Below are 21,500 nucleotides of genomic sequence, written 5' to 3' on the forward strand. Positions count from 1 at the left end.
TGCAGCTCAAGAAGAACAACCCTCTCTCAGAGAAATGGCAGAGCATAACCTCAGAGTCGTGTGTGTGTGTGTGTGTGTGTGTGTGTGTGTGTATAAACAGTAGTTGGTGCTGTGACAGATAGTCCTTGCTGGCAGAGATACACCACTGCATCAGTGTAGCATAAATATTCATTAGTGACCTTGTCACCTTGCTACACACAGAAATATGTTCAGGCATTCGGCACACTGATGCATACACACACTCACATACTTAGAAGCTATATTCCACACCAGTAGAGCATTTTGACTTCATTCATTCAACCGGTGCAAGTTGAACATTACACTCCTGGGTGTGTTGTAAATGCATTTGATGTCACATAAATAAATACAAAAATGGGATCCAGATAATAGGTTGTCTCTGTACTCTGTTGTCTCTTTTGTTTTTTTCTGAGTTGTAATAAAAACAGCCTCCACAAGGTGAAATGCTAGACTGACTCACACCCAAAAAGTCAACAGCTGGATCAATGCCAAGCATTTAACGATACAAATCACAACATATCATTTTAATATGCATGTAAATATAACGCAATATACACATATTAAGTATCTTTGGTACAGTGTTGATTCAGTTTAAAGAACATCCAGGCCAGGCTCTGAGAATCTGTGAGTAACAGCAGCATGTGGCCAATGAAAAGCCTCGGAACCTTCACATTTGTGGATGCACATTTCACTGAGAAACTAAGAACGAGCTGCTACCAGACAGACCCAATGTCTCCAGCCCTTCCACCTCCACTGAAGCGTGCATTTAGTTGTTTTACATCTGCCCTTACTACAGATTTGATATAGGAACACACACATGGTGCATCGACACAAAGACAATTAAATAAATGCTGCTGCATTATTTCTAAAACACTCTCACTGGGTCAACCGCTGATTTCAAAACCATAGAAGCACATACTGTTTCCTCAGCAGCATTAAGAGTACGGCAACGTAAGGCAATACAAGCTGCTGTGCTGAATCTAATAGCGTTTCAGAGAAAATCTCTCATATTATAAACAAATTACATTAGCTTCTCATTTTCTCCCATTTACTGAGTTTAAGCACACTGAAATGACAAATGTAAAAAAGGCTCACAGCTCATAAATTGTCGTACTTCACTACATTTGCCATGTAAGATTTATGTGGCATATGATCTGATTACTCCAATAGAAAGATAAAGTATCTTAGACTCACCGCTGTGTGTTTCTTGTTGAGGTGTTTCTTCTTCCTCTTGCCTTGTGTGTGTGCCAGGCGGGGGTTGTTCTCCTGGTCTGAAGGCTGCTGCTGGTGGTGATTCTTCTTGCAGGGCTCCAGGCTCAGGCCGTTGGGGACCCTGGCAGCCTTTTTCTTGGGTAGGGGCTTTGCCTGGTTGTCTTTGCACTCCTGGGGCATCAGTGTCAGGTTCTTCTTTAGAGGAAACGGCACAAGAGAAAGCTCAAATTAGTACAGAACAAACATTTCGTCAATGCCTTTTACAGCATGCATGAGTCTTTGAGGATTCTGCAATCATACCGTTCATCCACAGTCAAATCAATGCTTCAACACATTTTTATTCCTGAGAAAATCTGCTCATTAGCTCACTCGAGAGCTAAGAAAGAGCTGTATATCCACTCATAAAAGCCAATCTCCACTCTACAGAAAGCAGTGCAGTGAATTTGCTCCAAATTGAAGGGCAATGGTGCAGAAAGGCTTTAGATACAGAGTAGTATAACAAGATTTTCTCCACAAAGAACAGCAAAAAAGTGTTTTTTTCACTTGTTTTTTTGCCATTTGGTTTCATTTGAAAGTACACAGTAGAGAAGCCAATAGGAATAATGAGGATCGAGAGAGCAAAATAGGTCTCTTTAAACCGGTGATGTTACAGTTAGGTGGTATGTGTCTGAGACCAATTTATTTTTCCGTGCTGGTCCACCATTTTTTGTTGGACTGTCATAACGTTCACGGTACTCTGAGGTTGAATTGTAATAACTTTGGTAACACCCTGACTTCTCATTAAGTGCCACCAGCAGATCAGGGTTCTCTGTTATTCAGAAATATCTCAACATCTAGAGATGGATTGGCACACAGTTGTGTTTGGACATTCATGGTTCCCTGATGATGTATCCTCATGACTTTGATTGTCACCTTAAGTTTACTTTAGTGCCACCATGAGGTTGACATTTATAGTTTTCAATTAAATGTCTCACTAAGAATTGGATGAATGTGACATTTGGTCTAGATCAGGGGAATTCAATTAAAATTCAACGAGGTCCATTTAGAGAGAATTTGCTCATGTAAAGGTCCAGAACATCACAACAATGTCTAACTGGTGCTCTCATTTAGTCCCATATATATTGAAGTAGCCAACAGTTGTATTAACGTCTGTATGTAGTAAACTACTGACTGTATAATCAAATAAACAAAGTTCAATAACAATATCTATTGTCAGTTTTCAAACTTAACTGGATGAATTATAAATAATACATACTCTAATAATAAATAAATAAGTGAATACGTAAAATAAGGGCTACATTAAAGAATACATGACATAACAGAAAGCTTTTGAAAAATGTTTTTCTTAAAATAAAGTAATTCATTTTAGAAAAATGAATTTAACTGAATTGTCTTTGCCCTGCAGTTTTAAATTCAGTTCATTCAGGTGTGATGTAAATCAACAAAGATATTATATTCTTGTGAAATGTGTGTGCAGGGCCCAACGTTCTATCTGTGGTTGTTGACGCTTGTTTCAGCCTCATCCCCCTCACCATTAACATCATTGTTGGGCAGTGAGTTCATGTGTTAGGCTTCTGATCATATTGGGCTCTAAGGTTTATTTTCTGTGACTTCATTTCGGATGTGAGTGGGTACGTTTGCTCAAAAGAGTTGAAAGAATGAACCTTTAAGAGTCTGTCCCTTCCTGGTTAAAGACTGGTCCTCACTGACCACATTTCTCTTTTTGGAGAACGTCATGTGAAATAACTCGGACTCACGTATTCTCCAAATACTCGGCCTCTCGCCCCGTCTTCCTGTGTTTGTGTAAATCTCCCTCGAGCAAAGAAGCTTATCAGAATACACACATGTGATTGGCTGAGTAGCATCACGTGATGTGATTCACAACGCATGTAATTGGTCGATGTGTTTCCTGGACCGCTGAACGAGTGACATAAACTAGAAAAGCTACGCCGGTAAAAATAGAAGTCGGTTTTAGGTGTCTGGGTCCGGATCTCGGTCCGCCTATTAGTGACCCCTGGTATAGATGTTCATGGTCCTCACAGTAACTGTAATTACTTCAGTGAGTCCTTAACTTTTCTAGCGCCATCATCAAATCTCATTTGAATCTCAAATACTTTATGACCAAATACCTGAGAGACTAATGACTTTCCCACCATCCTCAGCTGTACTTTGGGATTAGGGCTAATTAGCTAACGTTAGAATGCTAACAGGCTAAAATAAGATGTGAAAATGATAAACATTGTCTGTTTTTTACCTGGTGACAGTCTGACCTTTGTTGTTGTTTCACATTCAAAGTAATACGACAATGGTTGATGCAGCAATTAAACTGTTTTTGCTTTATTGCATCACATACCAAGACCCTAAACAACATTCAACCCATCAAAGATGAAGCTGAGTAGATCAGCAGAAGCACACCAAGAAACATTTAACTTCAGCTTGCCGTCTGCACATAAAAGCTACATCAGTAGACATTTCTTTCCATGAAGAAAACCGAATTCTGAAAACAAACCGATAAGCTACAACTCCAATATAGCGGGCTCCACACATGGGGTTATACAGCTCGACAGTGCTGATCAATAGAACCACTCATCTGCTGCCGAGAGACTGTGTAGTGCTTCACAGCTGTCCACCGTAGAACTTATGGAACAAATCAGCTTTGTTATTTGAAAGGTTGACCTGTTTTGCTCCATTGTGGCCCAAAGAGCCGTTGGTGTTAACACCCCCAGGGAGGGCTGGTGAAGCAGCCATCAGAGTGGAGGCAGGGCTGTTGAAAGGGACGGTGCAAAGCTGCCACAGCTGAGCTAATGACATTCTAATGAGAAGGCCGGAGAGACAAGGCTTTGAGTAACGGAAATGGAAGGAGTCTCTGTCTGTCTGTCCTTCAATTTTCTCAACAGCTGTTCATCCGATCGACCTCACACTTGGAGGGTGTATTATGAAATACCAGAGGCCAAGCAATCAGCAACAAGCACGTTTTGAACGGGCACTGCACTAGTTAGCAACAATGATACATGGACACTTCATAGATTATGGGATCCCCTTTGTTTTGTTTTTTCTATTATATGAGGCTTTCTTAATCCTCCATACCTGTGCTACTTGAAAAGTTGCCAATCTCCAATTTTGAGGTATACTGTGTGTTCTATTTCATGTTACTTTTGATTCCTACTCTACTATGTCAGAGGCAAATACTGTACATTTTACTCCACTACAATAATTTGACATTGGAAGCTGAAAGGTGCTTAGAGCATAACTAATGCCTCCACAAGGCTCCCAACAGAGTCAGTTGAGCCGGCAGCAGGGAGCTAACAGCGCAAACAGAGCTAACAGTGTTTACCTGAGCGGGACAATCAGCTGTAACCTCAAACAGCTGTTTGCTGCTTTATCAATGCTCTGAATGTCGTACAGAGAACCTTTAAAAAAAACAGGTCGGTTAGAAAATATGATGCATGTTATAGATTAAAATGCTCCACAGAATATGAATTAGTTCAAAGTAGCTTGACTTCAACCACCTATAGCATTAAATGCTGCAAACACGATAATCTACTCATAATAATTTCATAATACAATTATATCATCAATGCAATCACACTGATTTTTTACTTTAAGTATATTTTGCTTATACTTGTACTATTACCTTGTAAGAGGTTGAATGCAGGACTTTTACTTGCAGAGTAGTAAGGCTGTGATGATATATTTAGGGGGAGTATATATTTGTTCAACAGCACCCAAGCTGGACTCAACAAAAACCTGCGTCAGTCCAAGATCTATCCCTCAGCCCACAGAAACCACAGCGGGACTCATATTTGGTGCACAATGCATACGAGGAATAAAATCAAGGCAGTTATCCACAAAATACTGGTGAGAAAAATTCTGAAGCAGCAGTAGAATTAGCAGTTACTCGTTGAAGGACCACCTCGGAGCAACGCTAGCGTGCCTGTAGAGAATTACATCACCGGCGTTACAGATACGCACCGCTGACAGAGGGATGAGTTAGATGGGTGTGCTACTGGCACTGACTCACGAAACCATTTCTTAAGGCCTCAATTCACTCGCAGAAAAACAAGTGCATGCATCAACTAATCGTGTTTGCTTTTCCCACCCACACTCTTCCCGGGCAAATAATGCAACATGACATGCATTGTCAGTGCACAGAATAAGTGACAAAGTTATGATGGGGCTGAGAGAGGTTCCATTGTGCCAGCTTTCTGACTCCTTCTAAGCCTCCCAACCAACTGATTGCCTGGAATAAATTATGCACGTAATGTTTTGCCCGCCCACCGAACAATAGCAAGACAAATTCCTTATTTCAGCGCCTGAAAGAGAGAAAAGTAATTGCTCAATATGGCTCCCTCTCCACTAGCTTTCATTGCAGTGATTGTCTGGAAGTGTACAGAGAAATTACACTGTGGCAGCTGCAATGCATGTCTGCAGGTAGCCTGACAACAGGTTCCCATCTGGAAGGCAGCTATTTTAATTAACTTCATTTGATTTATCTTGTTGTGAATTTAGAAAGTTTTTTGTTGCTAACCTGTGAGTATAACACGCGTATGTAAGAGCAGCATTTTGTGACATAACACCTAGTTTACTATACATCCAATAAGCAACTTTTCAGTGGAGTAGAAGACAACTTGTGTCCAGCATTTAAACTTTTGAAATGAAAAATCATTGCATATTATAAATGCATGATCGTATAATAGAGTACAATCATTTCAAAGTGAGAAATTATACTTTTTCTATAAAATAAAACAACCTATCATAACATATTTAAAATATTTAAATATATCTTAAATCCAATAGCAAGATATGCTTGCTATTGGATCTGGAGTCTATAAAAATGGTAAACTATTACATGCCAGAAGCTGCCGGCAGTAGATTAATATTGTGCGCTGCATGCAATGTTCTCCTGTGAAATACATCCACTGCGCTTCGTCTGGAACGCTCAAGAAATGGGGAACATTCGAGGGGAGGTTCAATGAAACAATGGAAAACTCTGATGTTATTACGGTTTCAAATACTAACGGAAATGAACCCGTGCATAAAGGGGATGAATTGAAGGGAGTGCGGTCAACGGATGATTCCAGGAGCGGGGTTCAATAATCACTTCAGCGTGGGCTATGTCTTGTCCAATCCAAAAATAAATGTCCAAAACAAAAACACACAAATGCTAATAAAGTCAGATGAAGATCTGTGAGGAGTTGATGAGTCACCATAGTACCTGTAGAAAGCGTTTTGTTGAAGTGGTGTTTGTGTCGCACACCGACTGCTTTTCCTTTCTGTCTATTTCACGTTAGTGAGGAAAGGGGCGAGTTCCTGGATGAACACATGCTTTTTGGTGGATCATGTGTTTGCCTCACAGAGGATGTTTGGACAGACTCGGAGAAGATGGTGAATCTAATTGTATTGGCACATTTGTTCGGTAGTTAGTTTTTTTAACAGAGTTCTGCTGATACATACACCAGCTCAGAGCGGAACTGTGCAGCCTGCGAGCGCCTCATGACCTGATCGGATTCTCGTTGACTCCATCCTTCAGTATTATTGACCACTGACTCCTACCTGCAGCACAGTAACCGCTCCCTCCGCAGAATTCCAATCCTGAAAGCCATTCTCTAAAGAAGAGCGCTGTACACACACACACACACACGCACGCACGCTGTTGCACAACGACACAAATCACAGGAAACAGCCTAAGGCTCCTCTTATTAAAACACAATATTTTTTTAGTACTACAACAAATAAAATGGGGTATGTGCCATCTTTAACTGTGGGGTATTGTGATATCATAGTATCGGTGTACCGTGCAACACCACCGTACAAACGTTAACTTCACATTGTTGTATTTTGGGATTTATCTGGCGACGCTTTAGACAAAGCCCTTTAGAAAACCAGCCATCCTGTGTATTTATTTGTACTCATTCTCATACGTTTTGGGGTTTTATTTCTATCCGACGTGTTTGAACACCACCCTGGAGAACCTTCGCGTGCAGGAGCCCTCTGATCTCAACGTATACAGCAGTAGATTAAACAAGCCGGATCTTCTCTGGTCTTTGCTGGCATTCGAGTCCCTGAACCCATAAGAGAGTCTGATCAAAGAGTCCGATCAACTTGTCTTACTGACACAATTTAATGAGTGTAAATAAACTGGGCTCCCAACAGAAAGGAGCAGAGAGAAGGATGGATGGTGACAGAGAACAGGAACAGAGACGGAGAGGCAGAGAGAGCACTCGAACGCACCAGAGACTTAACGGATCTGGCTTCCCACGGTACTGCTGCATTCAGTGCATTCAGTACATCCACACACACACACACACACACACACGCCTCACATCGCTACACAACAACAACAAAGTAAACAATAACTGGAGATCTAATGAATGCTAATAAAGACTGATGAGTACAATCTCTCCTTGAGGGGTACTCCGGGACAACAGCCCACATTAACTTCAGCTACCTAGTTGAGCAGTGAATTGTCTCTCCTTCTACAGGGAGTCCTTGACCTGGTTAGCACATTTTTAGTAGCTGTGAAATAGCATTAAGTAAGTGTTGGGTGGAACAAATTGATGGGTAATTGCTGTTTGTTGGAAATGCAACCGATTACAGCTGTGATCAGAAGAACTCAACTAGAAGTGTCATGGAACGGTAGAAACCCAGCTTTAAAGGGTGGGGTGTATGGTATATGGTCACCAGCACCTTCTTCAAACCGTAGGCTCTAGTTGTGGAGAGAATATTAGGATGTACACATAGTACATCATAATATCTACTATATACAGTATTTACTAATGTTTAGGTTTTATGTTTTGAGTAACACACTTTACATTGGCACATCTACTCAGACCGGGATGACCTTTTTGACAAAGCAGACAAAATGATAATCAGAGTAAAATAATATACGCTCATATTTATGAAAATATTAAGAGGTACCATATTTTGCCGGGTTTTGAACCTAATTGAATATTACAGACCATAACTACAGACCATCTTGAGATGGGACCCCCCCCCCCCTGCTCGGACCACACCCATCTCCAAACTCAGCCTTCATTTTGAAGTTTTGTGGGAGTGAAGATATCGTGGTGATACCATCTGTCCAAAGACAGACAGACGGACAGAAAAACACCTGGCAAAGCATTCAGAACCTCTTAACTGGTAGTTTCCTCTCCATTAGGTGTCTCACACACACACAGACCCACATGGTGGAAACAATACCAGTCGCTGTTGCAGCTGGTAATAACGTGAGCTCGTCTGTGTTACATCATTGTGGTCTGAATATCTGAATAAAGATAATATGAAGACGTCACCTCAGACTGAGACATTGTGATTGAATTTTTTGTAATTTAATGACTAATGTCTATAATATAATGAAAGCAGTCATTAGTTGCAGCCCTAAAATAAATCTTTCAAAGATCATATTTCATAAAGCCAAGTAATAACCCACCATCGCCATCAAACTGAGGATTTCAATGTGTTGTAGAAGTTTTAACAAAGTCACAAAAATCGGCACGACAACGTTTATAATTATCTCTCACTGTGGAGGTCGATGCTCCAATTCACCAAGAAGGAGGTCATTATGCACAGTGACGGAATATAACTTTTCACTTTGAGTCCATGGTTTGGCTCATATTCATACACTTTCTACAGAATTGACTGTGACAGCACAAAGCCACACGGCCAAAATACAGACAATTAGTATCACGTGATGACCCAGTAATTCATGGAAAATAGAGCTCGACTTACAAGGACTAATTCAATTCTTGTGTTATGATGGAACAAACTACTGTATCACCATCAGCTTTATGTTCCAGATGGCTCTCTACTAAATATTTTCTTAAGATTAAAGACAGCTGGAACAACAACTCGGCGCTCAAGTCAGACATAAAAAGTAGTGTTTGACCAGACTTAGCATCAGATGTGAAAAACAACTTAAGAACACTTGTTGAATGTTTGTCAGGTCCCTCTTTGGTTATAAACCAACAATCGTGCCTAAATAAGCACTAAATAACTTCTAAGTCCCTCTGTAGCAGGCAGCTGAGTCATAATGCCCACACACACACACACACACACACCGCATACACTTCAGCTCCGGTGTTTTCACAGAGCTTTCAGTTCATGCGTCTTGAATAAGCAACAAAGAAAAGAGCGAGAAACACCGAGAAGCTCAAGTACTGAGAGAAAAAGAGCAGCAGAGAATGAGCAATGTACTACAAAATCATCACTCAGCAGTCCGGTCAGGTTGACCTGCAGCTCAGAGACTCGATCACAAGACAGAAAGAGCCGCGAGCTGCTTGAGAGGACAACACCTCCTGAAACCAGACAAAGGGATGAAACCATACAGGCTGTGAAACAGATTCACACCAAAAGAAATGTGTTATTGAGTTCTGGGTGACTAGGACTAACCCATTTAATGTTGGCTTCTGACTACATTCAGGTTGATTTAATGGTGGTAAAAAAAAAAAGAAATCAGTGCAGTACTCGAAGAATCAAAAGGTGAACACAATTCAAAACCTGCTGAGAACGAACAAAACGCCGCACGTAAAGCCAGAGTTCCATTGAAGGTGAGCGAGCCTTTGACAAAATCCTTGTGGTAGAATTTCTTTGCCTGCAAATTTGAGTGAATGAATTTGCGCTTAACTGCAGCCATTGGAAAGTGTGGAGCGAAGTACGAAGTTAGGGAAACGTATTTGTTCTATTGCGCGTGTCTCAAGGCTGCCATCGAAGCTCCCTGGACCGATCTCTGAGCACAATGCTTCGGTGCGAGCTTCTCCGCCTGTGCAGCACAAATAGGAAGAGTTCAAGCACTCGCAGCCACGCATAACTGTGTCATATTCCAGCTGTGAGGACATGAAACCATCATCCCTGAGTCCTGATTCAGTTCAAATAACATGACCATACACACGTTTTATTCATTGTTTTCCTACGTAGAGTAGTGAAACATAATAGACGACAACATCTCCATGAAAGGTGTGACGCTGCGTTCAGAGAGCACTACAGCTCACTGTGAATTCAGTTTTTTATTAGCCATGCTAGCGGCCATCATGAGGTGGATATTTGTGGTAATTAATAAAATGTCTTGACAACTATTGGATGAATTGTCAGAAAGTCATGTTCCCCTCAGGATGAATTGTAATGACTTTCTAAATTTAATTATCACTTTAATCTTTTCATCTAGTACCGTCTTTGGTGTCAAATATGACCAAATTAAAACTAATGACGTTCCCATCAGCTTCAGCTCTACTATAGGTGTACCGCTAATTAGCATATGTTAGCACACTGATGTGCTAAACTAAGATGGTGAACATCAGCATGCTAGTCATTGTGAGCATGTAACACTGTGGGGGAAACGGACTCGCCATCCGGTCTGTCTTTTGTTTCGCTTCGCTAATCGAGGTTTGGGTGATGCCGCCATATATTAAATGGCGAACATAATTTCTGTTCCGCATGTGCGAGTTGAAGACATAAATAGACTATTTTGTATTTGTTTTGAGTCACCGAAAGGATCTCGCATATAGAACAAAGATCCGTCACCAAACGGTTGGTGATGGACACACGTACCGTTACACCCCCAGCATAAGCACCGCTGTAACAAAGTACAAGCTCAGAGAGCTGCAGACATGGCTTCAGACTTTTAGTTTTGTATCACTGAACTCATCCTCAGCCGGTTTGCTCTGCCCTGCAAGTCAAAAACATGTCCGCCTCCTTGCTTCCAAAGGATGACATGGACTTTATTCGTCTTGTCAGCATCTGATGGATCCGTTAATGTGGCTCCAACATAAACCACACAGGTTACAGTAATGAAAAAGGTTGGTGGTGCATTGCTGGGTTCGGTGGGTATGGTAAGCAGAACGGACCTCCCTAAATCACCTTAAAAACAAAACCGTTAAAGTAATGGAGGGCGAGAAAATGAGAGCGCCGCAGCATTATGTGGAGAAGGCAGATTTATCACATCATATCTATAGAATGTGCTGTGGAGTAGGGGACAGATTGGAAATGTATGGCAGGATCCGCCCAAGAGGAAACTGGAACCCGTCCTTGCTGCATTCTTCCCTCCCCCCCCCCCCTCCCCCCCCCCCCCACACACACACACACACAGCTGAGGATCCTCAGGTGCAGATGAGCCTATGTTTGCATAATACACAGAAGTTGTCTGTGGCTAGTAGAGCTTTTCAGGTCGGCAGTAAATGATTCCCCTGACAGACGTTCCCATCTAGAAGATGTTTGTTCACCTTCTCTCTCATTATGGCAGTCTGGAACAACAGCGGGTCCACTTCAAAAATGCACTCAAATGCACACAGACAAAGACACCTAGACAATTTCCTGGCACTAATCTTATCGTAGCAGAGATTTTTTTTCATTTGAGTCAGAAGGGTGCGTGAAAAAAATATAAGGGGATATCCTGCGTATGATGATCTGATTTCCTGGTTGCGTTAAAACAAATACAGATTATTTTTCTTTCTGGAAGGGTAGACGTGGCCGAGAGGAGCCGGGGGAGATGGGAGATCTCAGCAGCATGGTTCCATTTGCATCGTCCAGTCTTATCGGGCGACCGGAGAGAAGCACGACGACGGATTTTCGCAAATGAAACAGAGTTTGTGAACAGTGATGACAAATACAAGTGTGTGGACGTGGTTTGGCAAGGGAAGTACAGCAGAGTGTAGTAGCTTGTCAAGCTGTGCAAGGCCATTAACCACCAAAGATCTGGAATGCAACCTAAACAAATTGACTTCCCAGATCTGCGTGCTATTAGTGAGTGGATAGAAGCAAGTGGCCCAATGCTTAGTGGCCACATGTATGCATTTGGTGGAGAAACCTAGCATCTAACGTTACACCAGAGAGACATACAGCGGGACATACGAGCGCACAAGTCACTAGATGCTTGAAACTACATAATCTGTGGTCATGTACAGAGCGTACAATCACCATACCATGGATGCAGAGTTACATGTTTGAGTTTAAAAAATGTCTCCTACACAAACAGGGAGCATTTTCATCAGTCCAGAGTTAGTCAAGAGGTTTAACTGACTCTCAGCTGAATGTGTTTGTCCGTTACCATCTTATGCACGCATATTTTGAATGACGATGGCATTTGTTTCATCTAAGACGGCGATGAAATGGCTCCATATTGGCCACATTAATAATGCTTGGAAACGAGACATGACCAGAGTGACAATGTAACAGCTCACAACATCGGATCTCACCCTCACACGTTGTCCATACTGGCAACAGCAGATCTCACTAAGCACAAGATTCAACAGATCTTTATCTTGTGTGTTTGCATTTACAACGCTGCGTGTGTGTGTGTGTGTGTGTGTGTGTGTGTGTGTGTGTGTGTGTGTGTGTGTGTGTGTGTGTGTGTGTGTGTGTTTTCAGTATGCATCTTGACAGGAGGGGAATTGGGCCTTCTGCAGAGGACTTAATGAAAAACAAACATATTCAGCATGAAACAAGAACCCACAACATTTCCCCTGATTAAAAAAGCATGAGCAGCAGATACAGCCGGCTTTTTTCATGTTAATCACTGAGAGCAGGTAGAGTGGCCCTTTGATGGGCGCAGGTTTGTGCTGCTCTGTTGCTCAATCTGAGCACTGAGTTGCTTCTTTGTGAAAGCCTGTGAGGACTATTTCAGACAAAGACATCAGCTGGGAGGGCGTTTCATGTGCATAAAAGAATATGAACAACAATAATGTAGTTTAACGCCAAACGCAATCAAGACAACATGCACACTAATAGCCATGTGGTGACAACAATGAATAAATTAAGCATTCTGCAAAATAAAACTAAATGAGAACAAACAAGGAGGAAAATAATGATCCCAGCCCGAGTGGCATTGTGGGATGGATTTCACCCTTTCAAGTTGCTCTTGTTGGCTTAAACAATTACACCTAATTGCCGACAGATGTAAAAGCAAATGAACCATTTGCTTAAAGCGGCGCACAGATTGTTTACGGTGACTGCACTGGGTCAGAGCTTTTATTGGTTTCTGCCATTCACTATTACTAAAGAAGATTCACTCTGTGTGGGAGAGGGCCAATTTGTTTAGCCGTCCACAAACTGAGAACCTACTTACTGTTAAAAAGCATCTCATGGCCGGGGTTAATGAGCGTTTTTTAATAATCTGCTGGAGACACTGCATTTAAACAAGTGTACAGTATTTAACTGATACTTACACTTCCCTTTCATTTCTTAATTGATAACTATTGTCTTTGTGCAGATCACATTTATATCACATTTTCATTCACTTCATTCACTTCATTCACTGTGTTCACTGTGTGTGTGTGATGTCTGGGTCAGTAGTGTACAGTGGGTTTTGAGCTGCAGCTGAAAACAACCCTATGAGAGCTGTGAGAGTGACCCAAGACAGGAAAGTTGTGGGTTGAACAAATTGGTAAATGAATTATCAGGATTTCTTCCATAGTCCTTTATTCAACATTTATGTCTGCAGTAAATCTTTCAGCCAAACGAGGGAGCCTGAATGTGTGTATAGTTGGGATAATTGTAGTCTACGTATAACACTGAATCTAATATGAAAGGCTAGCGTACATGCTGTGTTTAACTGATGAGGACATGAATAGAATAAGACAGCCTGTTCACTGTGTCTAGATGTATTTATTTGATCTTTAGAACAACAAATGAATTAAACAGAGTTGTGATTTATCAAATGTATACTTCTTGTAAATGGGGGTGAAGTGTTACTAGCTGTCAGATATGTCAGAAACTTGACGACTGTGCTGAAGACAGGGAAGGCTGCGTCCCATACTGCTGGAGGATGTTAATACAAGAGATGCACGGATACCGATACCGATGTTGGATATTGGTCCGATTCTTCTGACTCAAATAGCTGGATTGGTTATCGTGACAATAGGCCGATCTGGTATCTGATATTATTCATAAATAACAGTGCAATTATATTTATGTTTATATGTGTTACATCTTGTTTGATAAAAGGTGTGAAAGCAATGTTTAATTCAAGCCTGATGTTTCCTTACACATAAAAGAATCAGCATATTAATTAAACACTGGTATCAGATCTAAGCATCACTACTTGATACAAGAGAAATAGTCCACATCATAGAATGTGCCTAAAGCTACGTAGAGCAACAAGCACGGTGTAATTCTCCTCGCATGCTGAGGCGCTGACACAGTTATTTTGGTTTGGTGGGTGAGCTTAGACCTCATGCTGCCACCTTGGAGCACTTTGTGCTAAGACACTGCCGAGTATCCTTTAAAAAGAGATCTATTCTCAGTGATATGTTGAGCTGCATTAAATATCATCATAAACAGTTTGATCAATTGTTCCGGTCCCTGAGGCCCGAAAACATGCATCAATTTCAGTGGAATGACTTCAAATGGAAACAAAGCTCAGCCGGCCACCTCTAGTGATTTACATTCCTCACTGATGTACTCAACCACACATACATCAGCTGGCAACATTATTAAAGCAATTCTCTGGGCAACAAGTGCCATGTCTGATTCATCACCGACAACAACACATGTACGTGTATAATAAATCCCACATGAAAAGTTCTGACAAGCGCTGCGTCCAACTGCAGTCAAACGTGTTCAGGCGACAAGCGTGTTGTGCCAAGCTGGTAACCAGATTTAGGAAACAGCCAGCAGCACTGGCAGCCTCACACGCATGCCAAACACACAGACACAGAGCTCAGAAGGCTGCTTGTTTTCAAATAACTATAAACTGACACATGGTGACACAAAGTCTGCTCGCTGCAAATTGCCTTAAGGGCTGAAAGAGAGACGATGAAGAGCCGCGAGCAGGAAAAACAGGTGGCTTTCATGGCCGAGTGAGGGCAGCGTGTCATGAAGGCTGTAGTGGTGGTACACACAGCAGCAGAATGAGCGCTATTCAGTCCTGGTCCGAGACAGTCATCACGCTCGACAGTAAATATACATATGTTTAGAATATTTAATGTCAATTTCCTTTGAAAAATACTTAAGAAAAAGGCAAGGAAATCGTTTCCACTGGAATGTTCCTTTCACTTTTTCAAAATCCTCTCACTCCTCACTCAATCCTCTAAACATTGTCCTCTGACTGCCCAGTCGGAGAGATGATAAAAATGTTATTACACTCATCTCACGCCTTCAAATATTACGGTGCGCTCACAGCAATAGAGAAGCCCGAGAGAGTGTGTTTTTATCCGGGGTTAACCTGGTTTCTTGAGTCCCTAATGTGTCTGAGAGAGCCTGCAGGCAGCACTCAGGGCTGGAATGAGCAGCTCCACGATTCTCAAAGTCCACTTACTAGCTTTTTCCATAGATTTGAACTGCCTCTCGGGGTTTTTATCATGCAGGACAAACGAGTTGTCAAGATCATGAAAACAGTCTCAGAGAGGGAGCTCCTACTCAGAATAGTATTTCAGGCCTGACGTGGAAGCCTTGTTGAAGCATATTGTGGTGTAGAGGAGCCTCAAAGGAAAACATCCGAGCGCGAGACATGAGCACAACCAATAGACTGCTCACCACATCTGCTCAGGTTGCAGCATTTAGAATGCGAGAGCGATTCAAATGGACTGCTTGTTGGAATTGAAAGGTGAAGTGAAGTCCATGGAATAAAGATGTCAGAAAAACAAAGCAGAACCGTACTTAACATCAAATATTAAATAGGGTCTCAGAAACAATCACTTTAATCCTGCAGATATGTTAAATGAAACTGCCTCAGTTGGGAGGAAATAAAGTGCAACTGTGCCGTGTACTTTCAGATGTTTACTAAGCCTATTTGTTGTCCACTGTTGTCTAAAAAAAAAAGAGCTTTGTGTTCTGTGATTTCTGTGTGCGGTAGAGCCAGAACAACAAGCGCAGAAGGAAAAGCAGCCCTCTCCGGGGATTTGGGGAGAAGGGAAACAGAAATGGTTGATTTTGCTCAAGCTGTGGCTACAAAGCCACAGCTCTCACTCCCTCTTCTTTCTCTCTTTGCTCCTCCACCTCTCTGATTCACAGCAGGAAATTGACTGGTGGAGGGAGTGAATAGGGTGATGCTGTTGAAGCCTTCCTGTCCTGAATGTGCCTCTCTGCTGCTCGCTGCCAAAACCAGACTGCTGTCAGGCTCCGAGGCAGCGGTTTGCAGAGGGAGAAACTTAGAGCTGGCTGGTTTAATTCGCCCCTTTTTTCTTCCCATACTACACCGTTGTTCGGTTAATGGCATCTGAACAAAAGTGGCCCCCTCAGCCAAGGAAGGGTTGTTAGATTAGCCCAGCAGGCTGAGACAATGGGCTCCAGCCTGGACTAATGCACCAGTCACATCTTCACGCTCTTCATGTTACCACGCCTTTGGTTATAGAGCTCTAAACCGTACGGAGGTGCTAGTGGAATAGTTTTTGGCTTTGCATTCCCTGCTAGCATTCCTCTGCTCCTCAGACCAATGACGTGATGTTTCTTTTGGGACGCCGTGGCTTCAGACAGAAGAGTGCAGGTTGCTTAGCAACTGGTGTACGGATAGAAGATCATTAAATTGCACTGATGCTCACTCAGTCCTTCGTTATGCATCTGAGAACTTGTTGCTCCGACCAGAAGTGAACACGAATCTTCCCTCGGATGAACTCAGATGTCTCAAAAGTGCCACGCAGCACGAAGACGATAGTGATGGCACCTCGGGTCACTCAAAAGAACAACCCTGCACAGCAGTAAATGAATGTTTGAATAAATGAGTGACTGAGTATAGATAACGAGGCAACCCACGAGCAAACTCTTTCTCTTATTTCTAGCAGCACTCGGGCATTGGCTTTCACTGAAATGGTAATAAATCATTGGAATGAAACATCGGGTATTAAGCAAGAAACTGATTTAACAGTCCACCAAGCACCTCATAGTCATTTTTATGAAATAAATAAGTGATACCTTCAGTCAGTCAGTACCCACAAAGCAAATACTGTACTGTACACTTCAGCCGATAAACCCACGTACATTTGTTTGTAAAGTGAAAATATGCCACTTTACCGTATACTATACTATATCTCATTCCCTCCTGGGGTGAAAATGGGTATCTCGTTCTCTCCATAAGGAAACTAGGCTGCACAAACACGGCGTAGTTAACATTAAGTTAAATCAATGCAGCACACTGTGTTTGTGCATACAGAGCTCTATTTCTTGCCTCTGTAAAGACTGAGCAGAGGCTGCTGCTTCACCAGCGAGCCGTCACCTGCACTATTTATAGCCCACGGACATTAAAGCTAACAGTGTAACAAGAGACCGCAGACTTGCCCCTCCACTGGTAATTAGAAACCCAGCGAAAAGCTCACCGTCTCCACCGATGGAGGAGAGAAGACAGGCTGCGGATGAGCCAGAATACACTTCCACAACTCCTCAGCTCGTTTCACATTACAGATACAGCCCTTCTGGGATCATAAGTGTAATACAGACACTTTTTGGGTGATTTAGAGCTGTTGCCGTACGGTTCCCATGCAATAATTCATATAAGTTCTCAACTGTGTAATGCAGCCCATGTTAAAACAATAAGCTCTACTATTTACTATAACTTAATAGGCAATTAAAACAATTACAAATGAAGACCACGTAGTTGCCATGCATAGATTACTGCTACAATGTGAGCATTGATGGAATGAAGAATCAGCAGAGATGATGTAATAGCCGGTGAGGGTTCAGGACTTGGCTGTTTTGCCTATGTGGCACCACAATTATTTATAAAGAGTAAGATTTAATCTTTTGTCTTATTTAATCTTTTTATCGTTTTTCAAGGGAGACAAGAAGCAGCCAATTAAAGAAGGGTATGCAATTTTTCAAGACTACATATATATATATGTATATATATATGTATATATATATATATATATATGTATATATATATATATATATATATATATATATATACATGAAGTATATGGACATTAAAACAGGTTCTACTTGCTGTCATCCTTTCTCCCGTTCATAATGGCCATTATAGTGCTCTTCTAATGGAAGAGATGGGGGACAAACAACTTCTATTGTGGTTGTGTGTTATGACAGTGTGAGATCATCATTTCAACGAGTGTGTCAAACCTTTAAGTGATCTCTCAATCTACCAATTTGTCTGCATGCCCCCACACACACACACACACACACACACACACACACACACACACACACACACACACACACACACACACACACACACACACACACACACACACACACACCAACCTCGCCGTATAGAAAGGAACAAGAGAAGATCTACAGAGGGGGGTGTTGAGATGCATGAGATGCGTTGAACGAAGGCGCAGCCTGGCTTACAGGATTATAAGGCTTTTATATTGAATGAGGATAATGTGGAACATGAGAGACAGGAATGGATCACGTCTGTCTTCTCTGGGTGAATGGGATAAGAGGCATGGTGCTGGCTCGGCGGCCACACGTCAGTGTGTGTAAAATGAGCCGGAGTTCAATTGATTACACAAAGTACATTAGACGGCTGGTATGAGGGCTGGGGGACTAATTGTTATCATGTAAGAGTCAAAACCTGGGAGTGTGAATTCTGTAACAGCGCTGTGCCTCAAGAGACTGTCACCCCTGCTAGTGAAGGTCCTAGCAATCAGCTGCATTTGAGTTTTTCTTTGCCTTCACCTGACTGCACGTGACTGGCATGTCTGACTTCATAACTCAGACAAAAGGACACGTCAAGTGCATATAAACAGAGAAGTTTGCCAGAAGAACCATTTTTAAATTGATTCGCTCAATTAACCTTACACAGCTCCTTTAATTAGATTCTATTCTGGACTCGCTGTGTTCAGGTATTTTAAACTTTCATCCCGCTGCACTTCATCAGCTCAATTAAATACAATCTTACAGCAAATCATTACACAGTATATCACCGAATGAAAAATCCTATACTGACTTTCTCATGGCTTCAAAACACACACGGAAGAACTATCTGTGTTAATCATGAAAACAGATAAGAGATCAGCCGTCAATTAAACATCTATGAAAATATAATACGTTGCCACTGAAAATAAATCAATTTCATAAACGGCACTAGAGAGTGGGAGGCTTCTGACTGTGAGCCAGATGTAACCGGAGCAGCCGAGGCTGTGAAGGTACGCAGGCATACACAAACAGGCAATTAAAACATTTACTGCAAGCATCTGGTGATCCAAGACTGATAATAATACGTTTCATGTTTTGTGTTGAGAGTCATTACGAGCGAGCACAAGTCAGTTTGTACACAGCTTAGCTGAAGTGCTTTCATTTTCACATTAAGTGACAAGCCCCTTGATTTGCCAGCGCAGACAAGTGTTTGTCCAACAGTGTCACTGATAGAGCGGAGGCATTGGCATCTGAGAAGTGAGATCCAGCAGAGAAAAACTCAGGCAAGCGATCATTACCGTCTGCTCCCTGGCAGCTCCAAGCTGAGAGTTACAATACCATGACATGCTCAATGTGAAACCACTGCTGTGGGGTTTCACTTTCACTGAAAGGTTAGCTGTAGATTCACAATTTCGGAAGGAACGTTTCAACTGGAAGGAGGATTTTCAAGCGTTTGATTCACACTAAAAATACATTAGCAACCGTTAGGCTGACCTTATTGATCTGCTCTCATGAGCAGTGAAGCTCAGAGCTCCATCAAACCCTTCCACTGGAAGCAACAAAGACCTCTGTTCAGCAGGGGGAATTACTTTATGTGGTTATGATTGCGCACACTATTTCTCTACCTAATGAATGTTGAGAAATCCTGTTGCTGAAGTCAGAATCAGGATACGCTCAGTAGATAAAGTTGCTCCTGTTCTTGGTCGGCTGTGAACTACGAGCCTGAAACCTGCTTCATACAAACGATGAAGACGATATTGGTGCTGGAGCACTGGTGTGGAGCTCGGGAAGCAAGACACTGCCATGTATTTTGGGAGTGTCCAGTGATAAAGCCTTTCTGGGCAGAGCTTCATGAAGCATTAAAAAAAACATACTTAACACTGACCTCCCCTGCGATTTTCCACATTATTTTTTAGGAAAAATAGATTTTCAAGCAAGACGTCCAAATGTTTGGCATTTTATTAATAACCGCTAATAACAAAGCGCTCACAAGGCGCTGGCTGCTTCCTGAGCCCCCCAGGACACACAGGACTGATAGATATAGGAAATGATATTATGTTATGGAAAGGATTACGTTTTCCCTTCGCCTTCAGAAAAGTGTGTCAATGCTGGAACAAGTGGGTGAGATATGAAAACACTTACGGATAGATTTTGTGGAGATATTGAATGAATGACCCTGTAACGTTGCTTTAGCTTAGCAAGCCTCTTCACCTCTATCCCCTTCTCTCTCTCAAGTGTTAAACGTGTACACACTCTACCTCTCCCAAAATGTACAAAGTTACACAATTTTGTGAAGAGGTGAAGTCATCCGTCACTTTGGATAGATGCTGGAACTTCTCTGCCTAACCAAAGCTACCTTCAGGCATGCAAACTCCTCAGTGGTGAAAAAGGATGCAAATAGAGTTTTTGGGCGAGAAACGTATACACAGTTGTTTTGAAGGAGATGTTTTCCCAGCAATATCAAATAGATATTAGAGAGGAGTTATGACCTCTAACTTCCCAACAATAGCTTTAAGCTTATAATATGCTATTAAAACTACTACCGCCCCCCCCCCCCCCCCGGAAAAAAAAACATGCAATTGACTGTTATGTTTTAAAACGCTGGTATCAGACTGGTACTCTTTATGGGCCGATACACAAGTCCAGGTATTGCAATCGTTCAGGAAATTCTGGTATTGGATTCCTTATTTCCGTGACAGAGAATTAAGAGCAGAAATCAGAAATGTGTAAACAAATGTGTTTCAAACAGACCTGCAGCTCTCCTTACAAACCACTGGCCCATAACTTGTAAATCACACAATTACCGGCATTGTATTGCTTTATTAAAGTGTAATGACTACCATCAGGTGTTTGAAAATAGTTCAACACAATCACTGTGCACAGCAGCTGGTCTGCAAAGCTTACAGGAGTTATATGAAGAGTTATATGAATATGCAATGCATTCGCACCATTCCAGCACATTACAAGATGATCCATCCTAACTGCTTGGTATTCACCACCCACGCTATCCTGTCCACTCCGCCCACTCCCTCCAAATTAATCTGAATAAATGCTACTTCCCAAGGTGACAGAAACGATTACAAAGAGGACATCAGAAGCAATTTGAGGTTGTTCATGGAAGGTTACATCATTGGAGTTTTTATCATTGAACCTCAATATGAATTCTTTTGTCCAATTTAAACCTGCACTCAATTCCTCTTCTTGTCATTATTAGATAAGATTAATAAGAACGAGGAACCCAAGTGCACAACCGT

The 21,500-nt window shown here is 41.9% G+C and overlaps 1 protein-coding gene across 1 annotated transcript in view; it reads right to left on the reverse strand.

The window, feature by feature from the left end:
* Positions 1–21,500, reverse strand: part of auts2a (activator of transcription and developmental regulator AUTS2 a) — a gene marked incomplete at its 5' end in the record, with an annotated part of 289,507 nt that overhangs the window by 219,414 nt on the left and 48,593 nt on the right. Inside the window, one exon of the mRNA XM_079172246.1 lies at positions 1,213–1,425. Coding sequence (XP_079028372.1) covers positions 1,213–1,425 — 213 coding nt within the window. The remainder of the gene's footprint in view (positions 1–1,212; positions 1,426–21,500) is intronic.

The sequence above is a fragment of the Pholis gunnellus genome (assembly GCF_910591455.1).
Source record: "Pholis gunnellus genome assembly, chromosome: 13".
NCBI lineage: Eukaryota > Metazoa > Chordata > Actinopteri > Perciformes > Pholidae > Pholis > Pholis gunnellus.